This window comes from Molothrus ater, chromosome 25 (genome assembly GCF_012460135.2).
Source record: "Molothrus ater isolate BHLD 08-10-18 breed brown headed cowbird chromosome 25, BPBGC_Mater_1.1, whole genome shotgun sequence".
In the NCBI taxonomy this organism is placed as follows: domain Eukaryota; kingdom Metazoa; phylum Chordata; class Aves; order Passeriformes; family Icteridae; genus Molothrus; species Molothrus ater.
This window is the reverse complement of record NC_050502.2, coordinates 263083-282037: the sequence shown is the minus strand read 5'-3', so window position 1 is coordinate 282037 and position 18955 is coordinate 263083. Positions and strand designations below refer to the sequence as shown.

Genomic DNA, 18955 nt, shown 5'->3' with positions numbered 1-18955 from the left:
AGAATGTACATTTCCTGTCAGGATGGGGAATGTCTAGTTTGTCACTAGGAGATTCATCTGGAGCACCTAGTGCCTGTGTGAGGGTGGGATCTGGCCAGGAAGACAGGCAGAGGAGGTGATTAGGCTGAGGAAAATCCTAGGGGAGCCTGTTTTGTCAAAAAAAAACAAAGGGTTCCTTGCTTGGATCAGCAGAGAGAGGCCTGGGAGCAGGCAGTAAATATTAGGAGGATGATAAAGGATGAAGAAAACCAGGATGAAGCTGGCAGGATAACAAATGTGTACAAAATGCTGGACATGGGGTAAGGCTGCCTGTAAACTTGGAGAGAAAAGCCTGTCTCCTATCCCTGTGGGAGAACTGCCACGTGCCAGTTAAACTTCTGTATGGATTAGGGAAATGGAAAGTTGGTGCTGCCAGCCAAAGCCCAGGCTTAGGTCACTGCCTGGACCAGGAGCAGGGGAGATTCAGGAATTCCCTCTGTGCAGAAGAAAGGGATGTCTTTGGGGCTGGGTGAGGGCAAGTGGGAGTGTGTGAGGAAGAGCAGCTGCGGGAACAGCCCCTCAGGGTCTGCGGGTCGGTAGGAGCTCTGACAATCCCCGGGGAATCAGGTCTGCAGAGCCCGGAGCACTCGCTACCTGCTGCCTCCATCCCTCCGATGGAAGCAGTCTGCCTCACCGCCACCACCTCCAGCCCTTTCCTGTGGGGCAGAGCGCGTCGGCTAACAGCACCGATCCCGTGCTGCAGCGGGAGAAAGAGGAAAACTTCCTCTGGAGTGGGTGCTTCCTTGCCGATTTTAGCCAAGAGCTGTCACTGTTACAGCAGAGGCTCCCCCCATCCCTTTGTAGCCACGCTGCCCACTTTAGTAGCCCCCTATCCTCCATGACACAGGCTGAGGCTGCCTCCTCCACCCCCCATTCCCGGCCTGCCAGCTCGTGCATTTTTCCCTGTTTTCTCACTAGGTTGGCCCATTGCCTTTAAAAGGCGAAATGCTCCGGACTAAATTTGGTCATGTAGCTCTGCACGGTTCCCTGGAATGTCCTCGGGTTTCAGGCTCCTCTGATAGCACCATTCCCCGCCTCCCGCTGGGCTCCATTGGCTTCCCAGCGCCCGAACCGCCACTGGATCCTGTTATTGGCCAACTCTTGGACCGAGGGGTGTCCCCTCTGGATAACCACCGTATCTCGGGCTGGAGAGCTGCTGAGATTTAACACTTCAGCACCTGCTGCCGTTCGGGAAGCAGCCTTGGAGCTTCGGCTTCTTTTTTTTCTCCTGCTTTGGGTACCACACAACCGCCACCGTGTCTCGCCAGAGAGCCAAGATGTCCAAAGTGGCCAAATACCGGCGACAAGTTAGTGAAGATCCAGATATAGACAATTTATTGTCTACTTTGTCTCCAGAGGAGATGGAGGAGCTGGAAAAGGAGCTGGATGTGGTGGATGCGGATGGGAGCATCCCTGTGGAGCGCAGTCAGACAAACCAATCAGAAAACTCCTTACCTGGCCCACAAAACTGTGACACGGCGCTCAACCACCACGACAAGGACACCAGGAGGCTCCTGCAGCGGGAGCACTCGATAGACGTAAGTCACGTCCCCCACTGCTGCTGCGGGAACACACCTCAAACCCCCCCCTTCCCCCGGGCTGAGTGAGGGACGAGATGGAAAACACAAAACCTGAGAAAGGCGTGCACTTGCTGAGGAAGAATAGCTGTCCTGGAGAGACCAGGGAGCTGGTCCTGGCACTCCGGGAGGAAACAGGGTGTCCCATAAAATCCTGGTGATACTAGTAAAGCCAAAACCTGTGTTGGTGCCAGGGATTTTCTCCCTGCCCCTTCTCTAACATCCCTGGGCAGGGCTGGGAGCAGAGCTGGGATTCACAGGAGGCTGCTGTAGGGGCCGGTGCAGGGACAGCAATGCCACGGGCTGCATTTTTTCTTTTCTTTTTTTTTTTCCTCCCTCTCCTTTGGAGATCTCTGGACTCTTGATCCTTTCAGTTCTTCTTATGCAAAAGATTAAACAGTCTCTGGTTCTTGTGGAATAAAAATGTTTCCTGCTCTGTGGAAATCACATTGAGAAGCAAGTTTTACCCTGTGCCATTTGTTTTGCATTTATTGTTCACTTAAAATTCCTTCTTTTAGTTTGATTTGGGTATATTTATCTCCCTCTCTGCACCTGGCAAATCCTTTAAGAGTTTGCTTGGAGCTCGAGAGCTTCATGTCAGTCCTTTTCCTCTTTTTGTGTTGTGCCTTAGTGGGAGACAGTCCTGCTTTTCTGTAACATTTATTAACCTCAGTACTAAGAGTATTTGCTATGTGCTTTGTGTGTGGAAGCCTGGGAAGTGTCTGGTTTCCCTAGTTTCCATGGCAGGCTGAGCCAAAAAATGAAAAACAGCGATTCTGCAGCAGCTGACCCATGTGGTCATGGGCTGGTTTCATGTCGCAGGCAGGATTCGCATCTGCTGTGCCGGAGCTGGAGAGTTTTGGCAGCACAAGCAGTGCCAAGTATTGTGGGGCACTGCTCTGCTCTGGCTCTGATTCCAGATCTATTCCAGGTCACCCAGCTGTACCCTGGGTCTTCCAGCTGGGTGATCAATCTGTAACTACCACAGAGCACTTGGATATTTCTCTTTCTGGATATTTGTGGAGTTTATATAGGAGGGTCCTCTCCTGACTGTGGCATAGATACCCTTATTCCCTTCTAAATATTGGGATGAGTGGGAATGAAAATTGCACCAGTAGGAAAAATAACTGAAGCTTGATTTTGGAGAGCTGAACAAGGGGTTAAATTGTTCCTTCCCACCCCTGTCCTGGGCAGCCTAGGACCTCACTCTGGCTCTGAGAATAAAGGAGCAGCTTTCACCTTCTATATATGGTGCTTGACATGGGCTGGGGGACAGTGAGTGCCATGCCCCTCACCACAAGGGCTCTGCCTTGATTTCCTCACCAGTGGAAAATTTCCCTATGGTGCAGAAGTGCAGGTGCTGCAGGACAAACCTGCCTGGAGAGGGAAATGCTTTTATGTAGGACCAGTCATCCCAGTGACCACTGTTTTGCAGGTGATCCCAAGAGGTGACACTAAAAAGTTTGCTTTTTCAGGTGGGGGGGACATTTGGGGTTGACGGGATTCTTGTTGCTGTTTCAGTGTTAACTGTTGGAACATGAGGGCTTGCTTGGGAATTGGCATAGGGAAGTGTCCACGACCAGGAGGAAGGGAGGAAATTTGTGAATTTTGTTAAAAAGAGATCTGTCAAATTGCCTGATTTAACATAATGTTGTTTGGAAATGTCTGAGAGTGTGTGTGCAGTGGGAGAAGACTTGGGGTGTGGAAAGGGGTGGCCTGGGGAGGAGAGACACCTGGGTTATGGTGTAGGGCTCTGGCTGGAGGGGAGGACAGCACAGGGGTCCTGGAAAATCTCCTGCAGCCCTCTGAGTTAAGGAGGTTCAGGCTGTGGAAGACAAAGCAAATTGGCAACAGGTCAAGTTTGTCAGTGAAAATGGCCCAGTTTGATTGTGTTGCAGTAACTGGATAGGACAGAACTGACTTTCATCTTCTATTTCAATCCCTGGAGGCCAAGGAAAAAAAGTGTATCCTACACCCCTTCCTCCCTGCCATTGTTAGGATCTAGGATTAACACCTAGAAAATGCCAGTTTACAGCGCTGGCACAGCAGATCATGCTGGTGGTGGAGTAGGGCTGTCTTCTGCCATGGGTGGGATGGGATGGGATGGGATCATCAGACCACAGGAACAGTCAGAAAAAACAGTGCAGGAGGCCAATGGTCCCCTCTGTCCAGGGAAGTCCCAGGGCTATGTTTTGCTGAAGGATGGAATAAAACATGGAGCCATCCAGAGCACCCCAGGCAGGTGTTGAACTCTCCCCCAGCTGTTCAGAGCTCTGAGGTCTCCAATGACAAATCCCTCTCATGTGTCAGCAGATTCCATGTTGTGCCAGCCAGCACAGGCATGGTGGCTGCCCTCCCACGGGCTTGGCAATCCCCCAGGGTGTGTAGGCATCACCCCATACATGTCCATCCCAGCCCCTCTCATCAACAGCTCTCAGTATTCTGAAGCAAATCCAGAGGAAGTCACAGAGATGCTCTGAGGGCTGGACCTCTGCTGATCTGGAGACAGGCTGGGAGAGTTGGGGATGTCCAGCCTGGAGAAGAGAGGGCTCCAAGGAGATCTCCTGAAGAGACATCACAGACACAGGATAAAATCTTCTACATGTGCACAGTGCAGATGGTCCCTGTATTTTTGTCTCATGGAGGCTGGACCGCCTTTGCACACGAGAAGCTGAGGTGGTTCAGTTATCTTCCAGCACCATTTCGCTTTCTCTCAGATATCCCATTCCTCTGCAGGCAAGACCTCCTCCTGTTTCATGCATCCTTATCCCTGCAGGCTCCTGGGAATGTCTCCGTGTCCCCAAGCTCTCTTCTTGGAGGCTGGACAGGCTCCTTATGGCCTGGTCTGGATGCAGAGGGAAAAGAAGTGAACTCAGAGAGTTTATTTAATCCAAATTCTGTGTATCTGAAGGATGCTGGTGCCAGAGGACAGCAGGTCCCGGAGAAGGATTTGTTTTTACAAGAGCTTGGGAAGGTCTTGTAAAAAGTCCTGCCTTCCTTTCTGACTCTCTCAGGCTTGGAACTTGCTGCTGGGTGATTTTTAATCCTATGGAAAATGGAGTGATTTTTAATCCTCTATGGAAAGTGGGTGATTTTAATCCTGGGTGATTTTTAATCCTCTATGGAAAGTGGAGATCCTCAGCAGTGAGCCCTTCTTCAACACCACGGGCAAGCAAGTCAGGATTTAAATTTTTTATTAATGCTCAAAGCTTGTCATCTTTTCATTAAAATAACTGGAGGGAAGAAAGCAGCTCTTTATTTAACTTGCTGGTTCAGACTTGAGGGAATTTGCAAACGAGGGTACAGCAGGAGTTATATCATTCCTTGAGCATCTTCCCAGTTTGTCCCTAACACACGTACTGAAACTCTGCTCTTCTGTTTATTAACCAGTTCTCAGTTCTCAATTCTCAGTTCTCTTGACTGCCAAGACTATTCCTTCTCCCTTCCAAGAGTCTTCACTAATTCTCAGCTCTTGCCTTTCTTTTAGCCATGTCCTGACCTGGTCTCTTTTCCCTCATCAGAGAATCTTTATAATTGGAAAAGGCCACTAAGATCATCAAGTTCAAAGAATCCCAGAATCCCAGACTGATTTGGGTGGAAAGGGACATTGAAGCTCATCCCATTCCACCCAGCCCTGCCATAGGTAGGGACACCTTCCACTATCCCAGGATGCTACAAGCCCTGTCCAGTCTGGCCTTGGACACTTCCAGGAATGGAACAGCCACAGCTGCTCTGGGCAACCTGTGCCAGGGTCTCATCTCTCTCACAGGAGAGAAGGGACCATAATAAATTGTTCTGAACAGCTTCTGGCCCCCCAAAAGAGATGAAAGGGGTGGGTGACACTGGGACATCCATCCAGAGGCTTCTGCAGTGGCTTCCGGCCCATGGAATGAGCAGTGGGTAAAGCTGTGGGTACTTTCACTAGCACACAGAGAGGAATAGAGCTGGCAGCTTCCTGGGCTTTGCGTTCCTCCATGGATGATAGCCAGGATATCCAAACTAGTCACACATTTGGAAAGAAACCAAAGGTATTGAGCCGTTCCTATTTGGTCTTTAAAGGAGGCCAAAGATGATCCCTCCAGCTGCACAAGTCACTCTCCAACTCCCTGACAGGAGGGAGCAGCCAGGTGGGGGTCAGGCTCTGCTCCCAGGGTTCAAGTTGGACATCACAAGGAATTTCTCCATGGAAAGGGTGGTCATATATTGAACAGGACAGGACTGCCTAGGGCAGTGGTGGAGTCCCCTTTCCTGGAGGTGTGCAAGGAATGCCTGGATGTGGCACTCAGTGCTCTGGGCTGGGTTACAAGGTGGGGGGGATTGGTCACAGATCAGACTAGGTGATCTCAGAGGCCTTTTCCAACCAAATTGATTCTGTAATTCTGTGAAGTCCAGGAGATCCCTTTCATTGCTCAGAAATGAAAACTGTTGTCTGTGCTCTGTGTTTCATTCTGAGTTTCTGCAAAAGTCCCAACCCTGTCACAAGAGGGATGAGCAGCAGCAGCAGGAGCTGTTACCTGCAACAGATGATAAAACAACCCTCCAAGGTTAACATAGAAGCATGAACAATCCCATGACAGCTCCCAGAAGGATCTGCATTGTGGAGAACAGCTGAAAAATGGGAAGCGAGAACACAGGCATCTTTGAGCTGCATTCCTAAAAAAATCGTGTGAGAAAGACCTTCACAGCTGGATCAGTGTTTTTGTGATGCCCTTGGGGGCAGAAGCTTTGCTTTCCTTGTTTTTCCTTTTGTGACCAGGGTGAGTTGCAGCACAAAGCGTTCCCAGTGACTTGGAGCTCATGCCAAAGGCACACACAAGTTTGGGAGATCCACGGTCCATCTAAGGGCACAAGCAGGGAAAGAAACCCATGGATTTCTAGTCAATTGGGAAAAAAAGAGTAAAAATCCAAGTTCTATGTTTACATAAAGCACAACAGGGATACAGATAAGTCCATGGAAGTGTTTGGAGTGTTTAGCTTATATGGGCTGAGCTGCCCAGGAGGTTTAATATGTGTTTATGTTGAGCTGATAAATAGACATGGAGGAGGAGAAGAGCTGGGTCCGTTATGTGTCCCTCTCTTTCACAGCACTATGACATCACTTGTGTGCTAAAACCATCTCAGTGACTCAGCTTCCAGCAGGACGCTGGGATTAACCGGTCATATTGCTCCAGCCCACCCTTTGCTGTGTGGGAATCGTGGCAGGATGGAGCAAGAGGATCTCAGTGGCAGGGCATATGTTTTGAAGTCAAGGTGTGGCTTGCAGGATGGTGGGGGACAGACACACCTGGAGGGTGAAGGGTCCTGCTCTGTCCTTTCCTCTGCCCAGAATGTGGAGCAAACAGGGATGAAAACAGAAAGGAACTGGAGCTGTGGAAGCAACAAGAGCCTGTCCCATCCATGGTGTGGCAGCAGAACCAGGGCAGTGCCCACGCCCTGTGCTGGCACTACTGGTGTCACACCTTCAATCCCTGTAACAGTTTTGGGCTGCTCAGGAGAAGAAAGTCATTGAGGGGCTGGAGCAGGACCAGAGAAGGGAACAGAGCTGAGGAAGGGTCTGGAGCCCCAGAAGTGGCTGAAGGAGCTGGGGGTCTCAGCCTGGAGAAAAGGAGGCTCAGGGGGGACCTTCTGGCTCTGCACAACTCCTGACAGGAGGCTGCAGCCATGTGGGAGTCAGGCTCTGCTCCCAGGGAACAAGGGACAGGAGGAGAGGAGACGGCCTCAAGCTGTGCTAGGGAAGGTTCAAGTTGGAAACAGGGGGAAATTTCCTGCATGGAAAGTATTGTAAAGCACTGGCATAGGCTGTCTAGGGCAGAAGTGAAGTCGCCATCCCTGGAGGGATTTAAGAGCTGTGTGGATATGGATGTGGCTGTTGTGGACGTGGGTTAGCAGTGAACATAGCAGTCCTGGGGGAATGGCTGGACATGATGAGCTTAGAGGGCTTTTCCAACCATAGTGATTCCATTATTCTGTGATTTCCTGAAACACAACTGGAGAGGCACCAGCCCAGGTCATAGAGGTGTCCTGTGCAACCCCTTGACCATGTGTTGAGCAGCCTAGGGCTTATGCACAGTATTTGGATTAGGATTTATGCTGCATGCTGCTGAGAGCTCCAAGGGGTCCCTCCTCCTGACAGGGGCACCATGGCATATGTTGGACATGCCCAGCACAGGAATGAGCTCCTGCATAGCCATGGCAGCCTCTGCCAAGGAGAGTGATTTGCCATTTTCTTCCTTACAGGGAATTCCCCAGTTCCCAAGAACCAGAGATGGTGACCCCTGGCATGCCTGGCTGTATGCCTACTAAGTGCTCTGTCCTGGGATGCAGCTCCCATGTGGTGCCAGAGCCTGAGGAGCAGGTGCTCCTGTTTCCCACAAACTATTTAAGGGAATGACCAGCAAAACTGTCCAGATTTTCCAGGTAGGCACCTGGAGCTTGGCTCATCTCACCTGCTGCAAGAACCTGGGATCATCTTCCAGCACCAGGTGCCCACTGCCAGGGGGTATTTGTGATGGTTCCATGGGCTGCTGGATGGAATCCATTGGATACTTGCACCAGCAAGGGGCCTGGAGATGTGCCCATGTGTTGCCAAGAGGCTGGGAGCAGTGTCCTGTTCCTTGACCATCCAGCATTTATGACACAGAGGATGGAGATCGGATTAAGACTTGCTAGGGCTGAATTGCAATTCTGCTGTTCCTAAAAATCCAATGAATGCTTTATGTGGGCTTCCCACAAAGTGCGCTGGGCAGAAATCCAGCCTAGAGGTGTTTGTAGTGTTAATTGCTTGGATTCCCTGCTCTTTTCAATCCCTGATGAAGAGGAGACAACCAGGGAGAAGGTCTCATCTTGGAAATATCCAGTTCAGCCATGGCAGTGCCAGTAGAAGGGCTGGGAATACAGCAAATGGAAGAGAAAAACCTGGACTTCTAAAACTTGATTTTGTTAGATGAAAAAAGTTTCCATTTGCATAGTATTCAGTGGCTTTACAGCTTTCTGGGAAATGGCTGCATCTCCATGGAAGGGCTGGAGCTCTTCTGTTAAAGGAAACCAAGTTAAAACATTTATTGCCTTAATTCAGGGGGAAAAAAGAGGCATAATCAGGGCCAGAAGCTGCCCAGTCTCTGGAGATCTACATCTCAGAAAGGGGACTTTTTAAAAACATTGGCCTGAGACATGCAAAGACACAGTGATATTTGAGGTCAGAGAGATCTGGGCAGAAGGGAAGGGGAAAAGCTGAACTCCTTGTGAAAATGACAGGATAATATGTGAAGCAGGACAGGGCAAGGAGTTGCTTACATCTCTCTGGGCTTTAGCACACAGAGCATGGCCAGGGGTCATGTATGTCTCAGTGCGGAAAGCTGAGGTCCTTTCAACCTTCCTTCCTGCCAAAAGAGCCCAAATGTGCCAAGAGAAACTCTTGGCTGCCTGATCCTCTCAAGAAGCCCCGTGGATGTGAGCAGGGTCTCCCACAAATCTTTCCATGGTATTTGCTGAGGAGCAGGAGGGTTGTCCAGGGTGTCCCAGAGCCAGCAGAAGCCTCACAATCCTGCTTCCTTTGCAGGTCACTGGCAATCCAGGTTCAGCAGCTCCCAGGACTCAGCCAAGGACACAGCATTCTTTCTGGAATGTCCTTGGCTCCGAGTTGTCCCTAGGCTACTCAAAACTGGCTGAGGAATGGAGGAAAAGAGCTTGGGCAACTTGTTGTGGTTTGGCTTGACTCTAGCAATCCTCTCCAGAAGTAGGTACCCAAATACCAGGAACATCAAACAACCTGCAACCCCCCTGCTTTTGCCCCCAGCCACCTCAATGGCTTCTCCATGCAGTGGGACAGTCTCAGAGGACATCCCTGTCCCTTTGGAGCTCACACAGGGCTCCTGCTCAGCCTCCTCAGCCCTAGGGTCACACTGAGGGGTGGAAGGAAGCTGGTGCCTCGCTCATGGGCTCTGGCTGGGATTTGGGATAGGTGGGTGGGACAGAGGGAACATAGGAGTCCTCAGAGTCTGGCAGGTAGGCAGGTATCTCCAGAGAGTGATTCCCAAAGTTAGAGCTGTGGATTCAATCCTAGAGTCTTGTGGTAGCTTTGGAGACTTTATAGGGCTTGGCAGCAGCCCTATAAAGGGCTGTAGGACAGACTGAAACCCCCCAGGCAGTGAAAGAAGATTGGCTTGTTAGTCATGGATCATAATTATCCCTAAATCTGCTAATTTAAGCAACTCAACACAGTTTCCTTCCCTCACCAGTGTGGTCTAGGACCCCCACAGCTGACCAAGAGATTTTGGTGAATTGTCTGTCTGTGTCTCAGAGATCCCACCTCATTCCTGGGCTTCCCCACTTCCCCATTTTTCCACCACCAAAAGCTACTCAGGATTTGTGTGGGACCAATGGAATTGTGCTGGTGTTGTCCAAGCCATGCCATGCCAAGAGATGATCTGGAAAATGTCTCATAGGCTGCAGGAGGAATTTATTATCCCAGCAAAGGCTGGGAGAGAGAACAACCCCTTGGCCTGGGTGTTATTCCCAAGTCTGCAGCTCTGTAGGGATTGCAGTTGCTTTGTAAGGAGCTTGGTTCTGGTGGGACAGTCTTTGTTGGTGGCCAAATCCACATGCCAGACAGCCAGCATGGCCCTGCCTGGGAAGCTGCTGGAAAGGAGGGACGCAGTGGGTCCCCAGAGGAGGGTCGTGGTGGGCTGCAGTGCATGTGCAGAAACCACTATCAGCCACCTTGGAGCTGACTCTAGATTTCCCAGCAGTACAGATGATTGGGATGGACCCAATCCTGGCTCAAGCTTCCCCTGTTGTGCTCCTGAGGTTCTCATATCATCACAGGATGATGTCTCATATTCAGCTTCCAGAGGCCCCTAGAGCTGCAGGTGACATTAGAGACCGAGCCAGGGTCATGGCTGCAGGTTGAGTTGAGTTCACTGTTCCTGGAGCCACTTTCACAGGAGCTGCAAGTGCAGGTTTGGCCTTTCCTCATGGGGACCAGCATGATTCATGTCCCCAGCAGTCACCTGCACAGAGGAACCTGTGGACTCTTGAATCATGGCATGGTCTGGGTGGGGAGGGACCTTGAAGATCATCCCATTCCAGCCCTGCCATGGGATGCCTTTCACTGTCCCAGGTTGCTCCAAGCCCTGTCCAACCTGGCCTTGGACTCTTCCATGGATGGGACAGCCCCAGCTTCTTTGGGCAGCCTGGGCCAGGGCCTCACCACCCTCACAGGGAGGAATTCCTTCCCAGTATCCCACCTATCCTTGCCCTCCAGCAGTGAGAAGCCATAGTCTGTTTCTCCAGACCCTTGTCCCAAGTCCCTCTCCAGCTCTCCTGGAGCCCCTTTAGGCACTGGAAGGGGTTCTAAGGTCTCCTCAAAGCCTTTTTTTCTCCAGGCTGGACACTCCCAGCTCTCCCAGTCTGTCTCCAGATAAGAGGAGCTCCAGCCCTCAGAGCATCTCTTGGCCTCCTCTGGACTTACTCCAAAAGCTCTGTGCCCTTCTGATCTTGGGAGTCTTCTGGCTTCCCAGCCAAGCCCTCCTTGAACCTCAATGGGGTACTCCTCCCTGGAGCCAGCACGGAGCTGCTCATGCTCCCAAGATTCCATCCTCACCTCTTGTTCTTTGCCTGAGCCAAGCATATCCTGTCGTGGTGAGACCATGAGGGGCTCTTCCCAGGACATACCTCTGAAAATAACTGCAGGCTGGGGAAAGCTGGCCCCTTACAAAGACTAAACTTGGGCAAATGCATTTCCATGTCTCCTCTGCCAGGGACTGATGTACCAGCAGCTGCCTCTCCTCTCCTCTCCTCTCCTCTCCTCTCCTCTCCTCTCCTCTCCTCTCCTCTCCTCTCCTCTCCTCTCCTCTCCTCTCCTCTCCTCTCCTCTCCTCTCCTCTCCTCTCCTCTCCTCTCCTCTCCTCTCCTCTCCTCTCCTCTCCTCTCCTCTCCTCTCCTCTCCTCTCCTCTCCTCTCCCTTTTGTTTGGAATCTGCTCTGGGCACAGCAGGGTGACTGTGCTCACCTTCCGCCTGCTAAACAAGCAGCCAGATCAATAACTGCCATTAAACCAGCCATTTTCCACCCCAAAATGAGCTGTGGGGCTTTGGGGACAGGAAGTGAGACCCTCACTCCACCTCCAGATTAATTTTCCCCATCCCCAGCTCTGTCCCCAGCCCCATCCCTTGCTCAGTGCTGGAGTGAGTGCTTGGATTCCAGGCAAGAAGCTCCCAGTCTCCTTTGCCTTTTAAGGCAACATTTGAGTGGGTTTGATGGTTACAAATGCTAACAAGCCATGGCAATGCTCATTTTAGTCTATTTAGAGGAAACGGGAAGGCATTTCAGTTCATCAAAACACTGGTGATTAATCAACCGACTACCAGGCTGTTTTCATTAGGCTTATTTTTAAAGGTCTGACATGCTGTGTAAAAATATTCCCCTAATAAATGTGCTTGTGGCAGAGGGAATGGCACAGAGTGCATGCAGCAGCACTGGTTTCCAGGTACCCAAGGTAAATATGCCAGTGGGCAGAGAGAAATGAGCAGACAAGGACTCAGGATAGCCATGAAGAGGGGACAGCTGGCCCTGGGCTGCAGGAGAAGCTGTGCTGGTGGCCATGGGGGCAGCCAGGGGTTCCAGAGCAAGGGAACGGTGCTTATCTCTCTCCTGAAACACAGCTCTGCCTCCGAGCTCCACTTCCAGTTGCACTTCCAGCCTGGAGGTGAGGACTTTGGAATTATCACCAGTGTGGGCTGGTGACACCTGAGGCTGGCTGCTGCAGCATGTGCTGGGCTAGTGGGACACACTGAGAGCCCTGGGATGGTGGAAAGGCAGGAGGAGACAAGGACATGTTCCCTCTTGGGCACCCATGCGACCTCAGGCAGAGCCTGGAGCAGACCTGCTTTGGAGATGACCCCAGGCTCCAGCAAGGGATGGAGCTGGGCCACAGTGACCCTTGGTTTTAGAAACACAGATCTGGTTTCTTGCCTGAACATTTTTTTCCTCCCGATTCCTGTCCCTCTGCAGCCACTGGAGCTGGGTGCGTGCCAAGTGCTCTCCCAAGGCAGTTCCACAGGAGATGAAGCAACTTGAACCCCTCTCATCCCTGCAACCATCCAGCACTTCTTCAATAACCTGCATCTCTTAGATGGGATCTTCTGATGCATCCCAAATTTGCTGTAAGCAAATGATCCCACAAGTGCTACGCACAGTGGCAGAAACACCCATGATGGTCACTGCATATCTGTTGCGTTCCTTTGTTCCTGTGCCTGGGGCCACAGCTGGCTCCTTTCCCCCCAGCTTCTTTCCCCTGACTTCTCCCAGCTCTCTTTCTCCTGATTCCTTTTCCCACATCCCATTCTCTGGCTCCCGGTCTCTCCTCCCCCAAACTGCAGCACATGGACATGTGGTCACACATCCATGAATGGAAGCTTGAACCACATAACAGTACATACCCAGCATGTGCTGCAGCACCTTTCCCAAGTAGGGATTTTCCATGGATTTAATTTTCTTCTATTTTAATTTGCTTGGAGTAAACCATCACCTTCTTCAAGCATGGGAGAGGTTGCTGGTCATTTTCACCAGGGTCTTTCTCCGTCTCTCCAAGTTCTGTTCATTTCATCCCTGGCCAAAGCCTTTGCTCCTCTTTGTCTTGGATGTGCCCAGGGTGCTCAGGGGAGATTCAGAGCTCGCCAGTGTTAGGCTGGGTGAGCTTGGGCTGGGAAGGAGAAAGATTTCTGGAGCAGTTGGCATGGAGATGAGGCTGCTGGCTCTGACTCGATGGGTGCTCAGCCTGGGGTCACCAAAATGTCACAGAGCCCTGAGGAGGATAAATGTTCCTTCTCAGAGGAACCTGCAACCTGGGCACTCCCAAACACCTTGGGGAGGCCCTGTTGGGTACCAGCAGGGCAACACCAGTGTCCTCATCCCACAGGCCTCCTGCCAGGGCTCTTCCTCCATTGAGGTGCTTCAGGATGTCACTGACCATCTGTGCACCATTCTGGTGCTGAGAATAGACCACAGCTTGGTGAGAAGGACCCCTGGCTCAGTGCCAGAGGAGGTGGCATCACCTGCTCCCTGCAGCACCTAGGACTGGGGTGCATGGGAGCCCCATCCCTGTTCCCTAGGGTGGCAGCAGTAGGGACTGTGGGGACTATGGGGCCCCCAGGCCGGGCCAGGCTCTGTAGGGGTCTGGCAAGAGCCTTCCTGTCCCTGCTCAGCCCTGCGCCAGGAGCCAAGAAATCGCTTAACTAAACAAACAGCTCTCTCGTCCCTGATGGCATCTGTTTATACACCAGGTACAAACAGTCCCCAGGACTGCCCATGCACAGCCAGTTCTTTCCACAAAAATCTGTCCCTGAGGGCTGGCAGTACTGCATGTGGGGAAAGTTCAGCCTTGTGCTGCCCCAGCATGGACACTGTGGAGCACCAGGATGAAGAGGAGGAGGCCAGCCTGACTGCAGACTGTGGTGTCAGGATTCAGATCTGGAGGTTCCAGGCACTGGGTGAAGCCACAGTGCTGTCCTGATCATGAGAGGATCCAGGGAGATTGTAAAGGCATCACAGCTGCATCTCCCAGAGGCATCTTCCTTCCTCCTTTCCCTGGAGTCCTAAAATCCCTCCAGCAAAGGTGATGAGCCAGGCCAGTGCTGAGGACCTGTGTGTTCCCTAGCTGTGGAGGAGGGAGAAGGGCATTTAAATTGCCAAACCTTGATGTGAAACTTATGGTAGTATCCTCCACTATGCAGCAAACTTGGTCCCAGTGTCAAGTTCATCTCCCTTCAGCCACCTGAAGCATTGGTTCCTCTCCCTTGGGAATGGATGTGTTTCATGTCATGGAGTCCCAGACTGGTTTGGGTTGGAAGGAACCATAAAGTTAATCCCAGTCCACCCCCTGCCATGTGCAGGGACACCTTCCACTATCCCTGGTTGCTCTAAGCCCTGTCCAACCTGGCCTTGGACACTTCCAGGCATGGGGCAGCCCCAGCTTCTCTGGGCAGCCTGTGCCAGGGCCTCACCACCCTCACAGGGAGAATTTCTTCCCAATATCCCATGTAACTCTGCCCTCTGGCAACTGCCAGAGAACCATATCAAAGGTTGTACCAATGCTGATGGAGACCCCTCCCAGCCCTTCAGCCTTCGTTGAAGGCTGCAACAAGGCATTGGCTGTGTCCCCAAGCTGCTGGAGTTGGCTATGGCCAGCAGCAATGCCCAGGACAGGCTGTACCAAGGGTAAGGGTCACATGCTTGTAAAAATGGCCAAAATTTCCTTCTGACCTTCCCCCAGACTCTCCAAGCCCTTCCTTCTTTTGATGTCTTTGGACACTGGGAGCAGATATGCTGGGAGTACCTCATGCATTAGAAAGCTATAAATGCCATTCTCCCATTTCCTCAGTTTTCTGCTCAAAAGTGCAAACTGCCATTGAAGGGAGAATGGTTTTGCAGAACCCAGGGTTGGAGTGACTGCTGGGTCAGCAGTGTCACTAGGGACACTGCTGTGGGCTCTCCCCTGCTTGCATACACATCCAGGACAGTGTGAGAATGTTGGGCTACAGACTGGGAAAAGCCACCAAGCATCCAGCCATTCCTAACCATTTAGGAAAGGTGGGAAAGCACCTGGGGCTCACAGGGAGACAGGCACTACCTCCATCCCTAGTTAGAAAAATGATTTAAAAATTGTAACTTAGAGGGGGTATCAGAGAAGGTGCTCCTACACCTTGTTAGCTTATGGCCTGTCAGGGAGGGTGTCCTGCAGACCTCCAGAGCCCTTTGGGAGGGGGGGCTGGAGGCAGAAGGAGAGCAGAGCTGCCTTAGAGAGCTGCAGCAGGACCTCATCACACCTGGGTCCTGCAGGCTCTGCCTACATTCAAGGCACTCACATGCTGAACCCTTCCCTGGAGCTGGGACCTCGGCTGGGCCAAACATTCCTCTTCAAAGGCCAGCCACAGGCTGCAGGATGTTCCCATGTGACAGAGGTCAGTGACCGCAGGACTGGGGTGGCAAGTCTGTAGGTCAGAGGCACCTGTTTCTGTAATTCCCAGGTGTTTTTCTCCCACTAGGAAAGCAGGTTGAGCAAGAATGAGGGAGACAAAAATCAAGAAGAAAAAGGAAAAGAATCTCCTTCCAAAGAACTGGCCCAGAAACAAGATGCTAAAGTGGGGAAAGACTCGAAAAAGGAAGATAGTGCTCAGAAAACAGACCTGAAAGGTAAAGCTGAGACTGAGACCAAGAGCAAAGAGAACAAAGCTATGAATGATAAAGTAAAGGCCATGGAAAAAAAGCTGATGGGGAAGGACAAGAAGGAGGAAGAGAAGGGTTCAGTGTTGAAGAAGGACACAGGGAAGAACAAAAAGGAGGAAGAGAAGAGCTCAGAGTTGAAGAAAGATGCAGGGGAGGATAAAAAGGAAGAAGAGAACAGCTCATGTTTTAAAAAGGAGGATGCAGGGAAGGATAAAAAGGAAAAAGAGAAGGTCTCAGCAGCAAAGGAGGAGACAGAGAAGGAAAAAAAGCAAGAAGAAAAGGATTCAGCATCAAAGGACACAGGGAAGGACAAAAAGGAGGAGAACAGATCAGAATCAAAGAAACAGGCAGAAAAAGACTTAAGAGGGGAAGGTAAAAAAGAAAATGATAAAAAAGAAGAGGAAAAGGCTTCAGCTGTGAAAAAATCCAAGGCAGATGAGAATGATAAATCCCAGACAGAAGCAGAAAAGGCAGAAAAGGTGGAGGAGAAACAGGAGGCCAAGGCAGCAGCCGGGAGCAGCCCTTCCAAGTCTTCCTCCAGCAGCTCTGCAGATCAAGCCAAGGATGATGAAGCCTCCAGCATCTTTGACGAGCTCATCGAGAAGGTGAAGAACAATGACGCTGAGGTGACCGAGGTCAACGTGAACAACTCTGACTGCATCAACAACGAGACCCTGGTGCGCTTCACTGAGGCCCTGGAGTTCAACACTGTGGTCAAGGTGTTTGCCCTGGCAAACACCCGCGCTGATGACCACGTGGCCTTTGCCATTGCCATAATGCTCAAGTCCAACAAGGTGCTGACAAGCATCAACTTGGACTCCAACCACATCACAGGCAAGGGTATCCTGGCCATTTTCCGGGCCCTGTTGCAGAACAACACACTGACAGAGCTACGTTTCCACAACCAGCGGCACATCTGTGGGGGGAAAACAGAGATGGAGATTGCCAAGCTCCTGAAAGAGAACACCACACTCCTGAAGCTGGGTTACCACTTCGAGCTGGCTGGGCCACGCATGACTGTCACCAACCTGCTGAGCCGAAACATGGACAGGCAGAGGCAGAAACGCCTCCAGGAGCAGAAACTGGCACAGGAACGGGGGGAGAAGAAAGACCTCCTGGAGGTGCCCAAGCCTGGAGCACTGCCAAAGGGGTCCCCCAAGGCATCCCCACAGCCATCCCCCAAGGCTTCCCCCAAAAGCTCTCCCAAGAAAGGAGGGGCACCCACCATACCACCCCCACCTCCTCCTCCACTCGCCCCACCACTGATGATCAACGAGAACCTGAAGAACTCTCTCTCGCCAGCCACACAGAGGAAGTTGGGAGACCGGGCGTTGCCAGTCCAGGAGAAGAACTCTCGAGACCAGCTCCTGGCAGCCATTCGCTCCAGCAACCTCAAACAGCTCAAGAAGGCAAGTGCAGGGCCAGGTGGGGCCCATGCACAGGGTGGGGCTGGGGGCTGAGGTCATAGTGGCTGTCACTCTGGCAGTGTCCTTCTCTGGAGTGGGGTTGTGTCCAACTCCTGCACAGGGGCAGATCCATCCCTTTGCCAAGCATATGGGGAAGGAAGATCCATCCTTTAATGCCATCCTGCAGAGCAGATGAGGTCAGCAGGTCCATCCTTTGGCAGAGCATCCAACAGGAGATCCATCCCTTGGCAAAGAGCATGACAGGTGCAGATCTATCCCTTGGCAGAGCTCCTGTGTTGGGCAGATCCACCAGGATCCAGGGGCTGGGACAAAAGGAAAAACCCATCCGTAAGTTATAACTCACTGGGCTCTTGATATCTTGTTGTGGCTGAGCCCATGCCCCTGGGGTCAAAGGCAGCCCAGGATGGCTGGAGAGGTTTCATCTGCATTTAAACAACTGAGACATTTCTTGGTGTCAGCCCCAGTCTGGACTTGACTAATCCTTTTGAACTCTTTACATATGAGTGAATGTTGATCTGAGGGTACTGATACAGCACTTGGGGACCAGCAGAGAGGTGTGGCCAACTTCTCAAACAGCTAGACTTAGCCAAGGATGGCCTGGATGCTTGAAAGCTGTGGCAGCAACTGCCCTCCTAATACAGGAGGCCCATAAATTCACCCTTGGGCAACACATTGTCAAGTATGTACCCCATGCAGTAATAACTGCTGGAATAAAAGGGCCTAATGCTGGTCCCAGCATGGAGCCTTGAAACCTCTCACACACTCCAGGTGGTTTGTGTCCCTGCTGGGCTGTCCACGGGCAGCCTGGCCAAGAAAAAGAGGTCATTGAATGGTTTGGGATGGAAGAGACCTTGGGGATCATCTCTATCCTGTCATGGGCAGGGACACCTTCCACTAGCCCAGGTTGCTCCAAACCGCATCCAACCTGGCCTTGGGCACTTTCAGGGATGGGGCAGCCCCAGCTTCTCTGGGCAATCTGTGCCAGGACCTCCTCACCTTCACAGGGAGGAATTTCTCCCCAGTAGCCCATCTAACCCTGTCGTGGATGTCCCTACACCATGTCAGTGACAGTCCTGCACCCCGTCCCATTGCTTGCCCAGTAATGGGGTGTGCTTCCCTGCAGGTGGAGTTGCCGAAGCTGCTGCAGTAGGGAGCGGGAGGATTTTTCCCCTGCAGCCCATGGCAGACCCCCAGACACTCACCTTTCTCGTGACAAGCCCTTTGGAACCTGCAGTGACCGACGCCAAGGAGCAGGGATCTCTCTGGGACACGGAGGATGGGCCGGGCCCAGCAGGACATGATGGAGGAGGTTGTATTTATTTTTTGATGGTTGTGAAGCCTTCAAACTCACTCTTCTACCAGCACTGTGCCCCACTGGAGATGCCAAGAATAGAGCAGGGGTCTGCAGAGCTGATCCTTATGGAAATTCCCCATCAGAGCATAACAAAGGGGTTTGGCACCCCACTCTATCCAGGGTCCAGCCTGGGGTGAGCAAGAGTACCCCCAGCCATGGGGGGGAGCAGGGGATACCCAGACCATCATCACATCACCACAAGGTTTCTGGGTGGCTAGCAGAGTTTTGGGATTCAGGCACAGCAGTGGCTGCAGAGCTGGGGGTTCAGGCTTGACGTCAGGAGGAATGGGAGGGTGGGAGAAGGGAGCAGCCAGGGAGAGAGGGGGCATGGAAGTG

The 18955-nt window shown here is 51.9% G+C and overlaps 1 protein-coding gene across 1 annotated transcript; it reads left to right on the top strand.

Annotated features, from left to right (window-relative positions):
• The first annotated feature begins 1201 nt into the window (after nt 1–1201).
• LMOD1 (leiomodin 1) lies at nt 1202–18415 on the top strand. Its single transcript, XM_036398439.2, has 3 exons — nt 1202–1577; nt 15658–17247; nt 18389–18415. The coding sequence occupies exons 1-3, from the start codon at nt 1317–1319 to the stop codon at nt 18413–18415; spliced, it is 1878 nt and encodes a 625-aa protein (XP_036254332.1). The 5' UTR covers nt 1202–1316.
• Nucleotides 18416–18955: the final 540 nt, after the last annotated feature.

Bases quoted from the DNA above. Each gene is read 5' to 3' on its own strand.
- LMOD1 (XM_036398439.2), top strand. From the start codon at position 1,317: ATGTCCAAAGTGGCCAAATACCGGCGACAAGTTAGTGAAGATCCAGAT. The intron at 1,578-15,657 runs GTAAGTCACGTC...TTCTCCCACTAG, and splicing joins AGCGGGAGCACTCGATAGAC to GAAAGCAGGTTGAGCAAGAA. The intron at 17,248-18,388 runs GCAAGTGCAGGG...GCTTCCCTGCAG, and splicing joins ACCTCAAACAGCTCAAGAAG to GTGGAGTTGCCGAAGCTGCT.